The following is an 8,699-nucleotide window of genomic DNA, read 5'->3' on the forward strand; positions in this document are numbered from 1 at the left end:
AGATTTCACCACCACAACTTCCCTTCTAACACTGAAGTGGAAGCTGCTTTGCTGTCCAGCCTACATATGAAGGATGTATTCAAGCAAAATTTATCTTTGCTTGCATTTAATGTTTCACCCAAGTCCTTAGTTTCAGGTGGCACTAAGGATGCAGAACTTGCCCATTGTGCAGGATTTGGTCAATCCTCTTTGCACCACCCAGAGCAAAATCCTTGTTTAATAACTCCTCACATGGAACAATGTATCTCTACCTAGTAAAGAACAATAATTTCTTTTTAATTTTTAAAAATACCAAAAGCAGGATAAAGACTTCCTGAGGCAGCAAATGATCCTCACACTGGCCCATCCAGAAAGATGACAACTCGAAAACCCCAGATTGTGTGTATTCTTTTTCTTCCTGGGCAACAAAATCAGAGCATAGAGAATACAAAAACAACATCAAAAAAGCCCCATGTTTGTAACTCTGAAGAATTTTGCTAATTGCTGTAGAATAATAGTAAGACTTTAGTCATGAGACTAAAATCTGAGCCTTACTAGACCAACATTATAATCCTTCATTATAATCTTACAGGTGTAAAGCAGGTTCAAATCTCCTCTTTTCTTTCCACACTCAGGTCCCTATTTTAAAGTCCATGTGATTTCTTATGTGGTATATAGGGCATATGACTCCAAGTCTCACATGAAACACTGTACAGGAAAAGGGAAGGAAGCAGCACTTTTTGTAACTCAGTATATCACTGTGCTGAGAACTTGGGGTAGCTCACAGTGGCACAAATGCCATAAGGTCTCATTCAAAAACCTCAGATTACCAAAGGAGCAATACATTTTGAAGAAAGAATGGGGAAAGGAAATATATTGAAGAAGAGAACTGCAGAATTTCTAGGAATACTTATTCTGGAAGTATATTGCTTATTCAGATAATAGAAGAGAGAATCTTTTACCTGGATCAAATTGTTTAAAATCACTCTACAATGAAATTATTGTTTTCTGCCCTCAGGATTTTGCTTATTTTTGAGCACTTTCATTGCTGTCCATATATGGATCCTTTGGACAACTCTGGCATTTTATTGTCTGGTTTTATACACCTTTAGAGCGTGGTGAGGAAGGTGGGTTTATTTGGCTATGTGCAAACAGTGTGGCAACAGACAAGCTCGTATTTGGAACGGGAACAACTTTTTCAGTTGAGCCAAGTAAGTTTCACTTGTTTGTTTTACTAATAATGTATTTCTAAAGTCTTCTCTCCCTGTGTGTTATGGTTAAGCCTTTCAGCCTCATCAAGTGAAGCATTTTTGGGTAATTAAAAAGGAACACCAAAACCTTTTAGTATATATCACACATATCAAGCATATTAAGCTACCGTTGAAGTAAATAGTCTTCTTAGTATTTAATTTTTTTAATTAAAAATTATTATGATAATTTATGTTGTATTCTTAAAACTTCCCTCCCTCATTTCAAGGTCCCTCAGTTAAATATATATATATATATGTGTGTGTGTGTGTGTGTGTGTGTGAGTATATATATGTATATGAGGACAAGTTTAGGAGTCCAAGAGATTAGAAGCTCCAATGAAAATCCCACCCTTATACTCCCTTTCCATCTTTGATCTCCTCTATGGCAAACAGAAGGAAGAAATAAACACAGAAAGACACTCAGCTGTCAGGGGACAGATGTGGCTGGACTGTATCTGAACTATCCATGATTTAGGTCTCAGAAAAGCATGCAGAAAAATGAAATCAACACAAAACAATGCTTCTTTTTTTTTCAGAGAGTCAAAAAGAATCTGCCCCAGAAGTCATTGTGCTCAAATCAAAGAAGCCTAAACAACATGGCAACAAACTGAACATGGCTTGTTTGGCGAGGTCTTTCTACCCTGAGAACATCAGCCTCGATGTGCCTGAGAGTGTTGTTTTGTATGACCTGAAGGCACCTCTGGTCACGTCTGGGGGGATCTACAGCACCATGAAGGTCGTTGGAGTGGAGCCAGATGCAGAGGTGACCTGCAAGGCTACGCACAAAGGGAACAGGAGCAAAGCCAGCACAACTCTGCCAGGTACAGGGCTGTTGTCCAAGTGCCGTTGTCCAAGTGCCACATGACTTTGGAAGATGCATCTTCCACGATTTTTTCCTGCCCTTTGAGGATCTAGCAAGGAAAAGTGCAGTCAGAAAGATATTTAGGCACTTAGTTAGGTAAAGACAAGATATTTAAAAGCATATTACATATGTGACTTTAATTCAACTATTAAAGCACAACAAAAAACTAAGCCAACCTAAACTTTCCCCATCCCAGTAAAGAATAAAAACAACCCTCTAATATTTGTGAGTCTAACTTTATCTAAGAGAAAATAGTTGAAGGGACATAGGTACACATGCCTGCTAGAAGAAAGCTTGAAATAACTTCTTTGAAAACACAAAATAAAAAAGGACATATGATTGTTCCCCAGATATTTTGATTACCTTTTGATCATTTTTTAAATTGTTGTTTTCCTTCAAAAGGAAAAGAAAAGTAAAACCCAACAATCCTGAGGAGGGGGGTTTCTGCAATCACAGATAGAAAGCTAATTTTTCTCTTCAAGTTAATAATTAATTAATGACCTGCCACCTGATTCTCCAATACTGCTTAACTGCTGCTGGGAAAAGAACTATAGGTATGTTTTGTGCAATTCTTGTTTTGTATCGTTTGGATACAATTTATAGAGTCTGTCTATCATTTGACAGAAGAGAAAACTGAAGAATTTGGAACAGTTAATGATTGCAGCATTACAGATGCTTCTAAAAGAGGTGAGTTGCCTAAAGGAACATCAGAGTACAGTTGCTTTATTGGGGATTCAGTAACAATGCAGGAACGTGCACTGCCTTTGGTACAGAAATGTCTGAATTGGAGATACTTATTAACCTACACTTTAAGATTATTAAGCTTATTAAACTGCACTTTCTGCAGACTCAATATCAAAACATTAATAACTGCTTTCTCCTGTGCAGAAATGTCAGAATTGGAAATACTTATTGAGAAATTACCTTTAGGTTAACAGACTAGATAGTGGACAAATTCCCATGGGATAAAAGAGCAATGGGAAGTCCATTCTCCTCTCTTCCCTGCACTTGCTACATTCCTCTCTCATATTTTCCCCAGTTCCTGCATCCCTCTTCTGGCTATGATGTGTGGATTTTCCTTCTTTTTTGGGGGTGAGTGGGGCAGGGTGGGGTTAATATCAAGATGACACTTTCTTCCCTCTTCTTCTTTTTAAAGCAAATGTCAAAACAAACGCACTCTTCATGGCTGTTTTGGGTTTGAGAGTCCTGCTGGCAAAGAGCATCATCTTCAATGCACTCATGAGTATCAAGCTGTTCCTCTTCTGAGGTAGGAAACACATCATTCAGTCCCTGGGAACACGGGAGGCAAGATCAAAGAGTGGCCATTTGCATCCTTCTGTAACCCCACAAGGAGTGACATCCGTTCAGCTGTTCCTGTTTCCACTGGATGAGTTAATTTATCCTCCAAGTTGCACCTTATCCCCAAATCAGGCTAATCCAGAGCATCTCAGGTTCTATCAGAAATCTGCTGGTTGTTTCAAGTAGCAAAGCACAAAGTCTGGGTAAATGTCCAAATCAGAAAGAATATAAAGGGAGAATCCCAAAAGCCACCAAAGGCAAAAAGAGGGGCAGGAAAAGAAGGAAGGAAAATTATAAAGATAGGTAGCCAAACGGCCAGAAAGTATTTGGCCACTATATTGCAGATTAACAGGAACTCAGCACCAATACATCAAATGTGAATAAGAATTTAAAATAATCATTGTTTGCTCTTTCAGGTACTGGGTGTGACAGCAATGGGCTGAATAAGAGCAGGAAAGAACACACAACAGAGTAACACTGTGTGTCAGCTTTGCTACCCATAAACATCTGAAGAATCAACAAACTCCCCCATTTCTGTAGATCTGTGAGTCTCTTCACTTCATCAAGGTGCTCCTTAGTGAACACCATCTCGAATCCTTCTTAGACAGCTAATGTTGTATAATGCTGAACTCTTGTCTAGCTTAGAATCATTAATAGAACAATTTCTGGTGTTTCTTATTTCCCTCATCCCTCTGTTGAGTAGGAACAGTAAGCTCTCCTACTCCTGGATCCATTGCACTGATACATCCAAATTGCTTACATAGTTTTGAAAACTTAAAATTTAACTGTATACTTAGTATACTTTAAAAATACCACTTCTGGTCATATTACTTTGTTGTCTACAGAAATAATTATCTTCTGCTCAGGGATCCCAGGCACAGGGGGTGTACTGTATAATTTCAATTTTTACAGGATTTTATCAGTGGCAATTTTCCAGGGCAGATCTAGATATCATTTGGACCTAAAGGAATTCAATTCAGACAGGCGTAGTGTTTTCACTTCCATTATCATTTTCATTTCCATTTCTTCTTTTGAGCATTTTTTCTCTCCTTTTTTTTAAAGTATATGGTACCTGCATTTTAGGTTTCCTTAATATGCACCAAAATAAAGTTTTTTTATGCTTGATTTGCACTGTGCCGTTTCTTCTGAAAGTTGGATGAAAATCTTTGAAATTCCACTGTCCTATCCAGTGACCACTGAGAACTAGAAAATTACTTATTACATTCTAGATTACCTTTTCATTAAATTTGCCTTCCTTGGGCTTTCCACGGGGAAAGAGAAAGACTCCCTGGCCAATTTAAAAGATTTCAGGACACCTATGAATTCTGGCCCTATTGGGTTTAAATGAATTTTAATTATTCGTGGCCCTTTCAAATTAATCAGGCTCAAAACTGTGGATAACAATACGAGAGACAGGTCTAAAGAGAAAAGGTGAGAGAACAAGCTGCTGATTTCCCACGCACCAGTACTAGGAAGGGGCCAACAGGAAACACTGGGATGTTCTGATAAATCACCCAACTGTTGGCTGGCAGTCACAAAAACCAAACACTAACTTCTCACGAGCTGCAAGCTGACAGGATGCTGTGGTTAAAACACACTGGCTCTATCAGGCTACTCAAGACAAATCCCCCCTTGCTTTTAAACACGTTAACCACTTCCCAGGGGGCAAGGCCCACAACATTTCTCAGGTGCTGACTGAACCACTGTTGACTCCAAAAAGGCCCCCAGAAGGGTGCATGGTGAAATCTATTTAGCTAACTTTGACAGATTTAGTTCAGACCCTCCCTTCAGAAGCTGTGACATTCTATGGTGAAAGCACTGCCTCTAGGTCCTGCAGCTCTGTGCTTGGGTCTCAGGAGCACACACTCAGTGTGGAAAAGCATGGTAGTCTTGTTATTGTTTCCTAGGCATCCCAAGAGCCAGATGGACATGTGGAGCAAGCTGACAGCAAATCTCCCTTGAGACAGCCCCCTTCCTGTCCCAGTTAAACAGGCCATACTCCACCTCTGCAGCCTGAGCGACTCAGCCACAAAACCAGGCTGCTCTCACAGCACCCTTCTGCTGCTCTGTTGCTCCCTTTCCACTCTGGCTCCTGAGCCCGAGTTGACTTCTCTGCAGGTAGTGCCCATCTCCTGTATTTCCCTCTCTGGGACAAAGGAGGCGGAAAACACACTGGTTCAGTGCAAGGGCTTGTAGGGAGAGAGGCATCCATGGGAACAGGAGAGTTCCCACTGCAGTTCCCATCTCCCTGCAGACGTGGACAGGTGACGCCAGACCAGGCCAAAGCTTGGTGTTCCCTGTGCTCCAAAGGCAATGGATGGAAAGGTGGGAAATGCTGTTGGAGCAGGCCCTGCTCCACCAGGACCATGATTTTCCATCTTCCCAGCTCTTTTCTCCCTTCACTTGGCTTTTCCCCGGAGCTGTGGTGTGCCAGCACAGGCAGCCAGTGCCTCCCTTAGTCCCTGAATGCCCAGGACTGGACACAGAAAAAATAACAGGAATATGGAAATCCCTGCACTGGGAGCTCGTGGTGCTCTGGATTAAATCTTGGATTTATAATGTTAAAATTGTAGGTGAGGTGAGGCATGGGGTCTGAGGAGCGACAGCAGGGAGGGGTGGGAATGGGTGGGGCTGCGGCTATAAAAGGAGTGGGTGGGGTGGTGTCACTTGATCAGTTTTTGGGGTCACAGGGAGAAATCCAGTGCTGCATTTGCAGAGCTTGGAACTGAGCCAAAGTCCTGTGATTTGAGGCTCACAAGCAGACACCCAGTGCTGCGTTTTGGGGGCTCAGAACCGGGCTCACGCGGAGAATTTTTAGGGCATTGGACAGGTGTTACCGTCTTCTCTCTTACCTTTTGCATTATGTGATTCTCCCTCAATCAGAGAAGGCATAAAATGGAGCAGGAAGGGGAGCTCGTTTCGTTTCTGTGAGCTCCAGGCTTGAGACGGCGGCAGAGCACTTTGTTTTCAAATATTCCTACCAAACACAGTCAATTTTAAGCTCCCTTGGGCACTTTTGGATCTTTCTGTCCTGCTTCTCCTCTGATCTTTTACCTGGGAAGTGTGAGCTCAGAAGCACCTCCCTACTGGATGGGTTTTTATGCTTCCAAATTTTTTTTCTTAGAAAAGCAATCAGGTCTGCCTGCAGGACAGGAGCTGGGGGAAGAGGGAGGGAACTTCAACCCTTTGGGGGGCTGCCCTGTCTTTATTTTTCTAGCAGAGCCCCTTTTTTTTGTATATATGTCAATGATATTATTAAAGACATATGCTGCTGTCCACCTTTCTGGGGGTGAGAAAAAGGGAGAGGATTGGAGCCTGGGGGTTGATGATCACATTTGGGACACCTCGATGTCACTGGGAGAGCAATGATGCAATGGAGGAGAAGATGACTGGGGAATCAAGGGAGTCAGGTGGGATCTCCCCAGAAAGGGAGGTTACAGCCCAAAAATGCCAGAAAATTCATAGGGAGCGTGTGTGAAATACTAAAACCTTTTAAGTTTCTCATTTTTATATATGTAAACAAATATTATTAATTCATATAAAAATTATTTTAAAATAAAACCCCGTGCCTGCTATATTATATATAGGATTTTAGGATATAAGACATTCTGAATACAGATCTATAGGGTTTGAGAATACAAATGTAACTTTTGAATATATATATATATATGTATGTATAAACTAACAAAGGGCTGGAAAATGTAAGGAAAGATGATCGATATGAAGGCAATAGGAAGAGCTCTGGGTGTTGGGAGTTTTTTTTCTGTCCCCTCTCACTGTCACACCCCGAGCTCGGGACCTCGGCTGGGACTGGAATCGCCGCTGTGGTGAAGGCGAGGGACTGCAAGTGTTTGGTGACTCGCGGGTGACGCCTCCTGACCGAAAGAGGTAACATCGAAGTTCTCTGAGAGGGAAAGGGAGGGACGATTTTGGGGTAAAACCTGATCTAGTCAGGGTATATTTCAGGGAGTAATATCTGTCTTCATGTATAGAGGACAGAATGAACGTTTCTGAGGGAAAAGCAGAGGCAAATTGGGAGGGGGAGCAGCGGTGGCTTTTTTTGACAGAAATGCTGAGGTAATTTAGATGAAACAAAATCACGTTTTTTTCAGGGTGAATCCAGGGGTACTTTGGAGTTGAAAAAAGAGCCTTTCTGAGAGAAAGCCTGGGAACTCAGAGAAGACCGAGGCAGCATTTTGGACTGAAAATCTGGGATTACTCAGAGAGGACAGAGGTGACACTTTTAACTGAAAACCTGACACAATTTAGAGGGGACACAACCACTGTTTCATGTAGGGAAGTGTGAGGTGATGTAGAGGGGAGAGAGGTGGCATTTTGGTGTCTCATGTGCAGAAGACGGGCACTCCACGGGCAGCAAAACCTTTCTGTTCTGTTCCTTTGACTGGGAGGAATCTTCAGCCGTATTCAATTTTGGGAGGCAGACTCGCAATTTCAGCACAATGGGAGTTGTACAATTCTCCTCAGCTCCAAGTCCTAAAGCCTGACAACTCAAACCTCTTCAAATTATTTACCTTGGTGCCAAGTTCCGCAATTGGTGCAAATATGCTGCTTAGTTTCAGACAACCTAATTTCATAAGAAATGGTGACAACGAGGAAGCATCCACTGCAAGTAAGCTCTGACAGTGTTTATTTGACATTGAGGTCAAATAAGGATGCAATCTGACCCACACTTTTTGACATTGAAATTGTTTCATAATAACAATGAAGGGGGATGCAGCGCAGACTGTCAGGGCCATGGGAACACTAACTAGCCATCCATATTTTCCACACTGACAGTGTCTCTTTCTTTCTAAGGCATCTGGTAATTGTCATTCTCTTTTATTTGAATAATCTTTTGAAGGACCAAGACTTTGGTGATTTTACATGTAAGTCCTTTGCAAGCATGTATTTATATAAATGGTATTGTTAAAGCGTTGCTTTTCTGTGTTTTTAATAACGAATAAGCTCCAACCATGCTAAGTTGGGTATTTGGGAACACAAAGCAAACTTGATGTTTTTTTTACCCTCCCTGTTATAAACTCCTTATCGTGTGCTCCGCAAAATGGCATGATCAGGATTTTGAGAATTAGTGATGCGATTCTTTGCTGCAGCCTCAGTCTATTCAGCTTCTTGTTTATGAGTGTTACGGAGAAAAGATTTGCAAAGAGCATTTTTAGATAAACTGAAGTGGGACTCCAACATGAGCTATCCAGAGAAGGGCAATGAAGATGGCGAAGGGTCTGGAGCACAAGCTTGATGAGGAGCAGCTGAGGGAGCTGGGGGGGCTCAGCCTGGAGAAAAGGAGGCTC

General features: G+C 41.8%; 1 gene segment (V, D, J or C); it reads left to right on the forward strand.

Annotated features, from left to right (window-relative positions):
* The first annotated feature begins 1,086 nt into the window (after positions 1 to 1,086).
* Positions 1,087 to 4,386, forward strand: LOC108503529. The segment is given in 5 exon segments: positions 1,087 to 1,190; positions 1,766 to 2,050; positions 2,716 to 2,778; positions 3,248 to 3,358; positions 3,807 to 4,386. Coding segments are annotated over 3 exon segments (381 nt in total).
* Positions 4,387 to 8,699: the final 4,313 nt, after the last annotated feature.

This window comes from Lepidothrix coronata, unplaced genomic scaffold (assembly GCF_001604755.1).
Source record: "Lepidothrix coronata isolate B3197 unplaced genomic scaffold, Lepidothrix_coronata-1.0 Scaffold140, whole genome shotgun sequence".
Taxonomy (NCBI): Eukaryota; Metazoa; Chordata; class Aves; order Passeriformes; family Pipridae; genus Lepidothrix; species Lepidothrix coronata.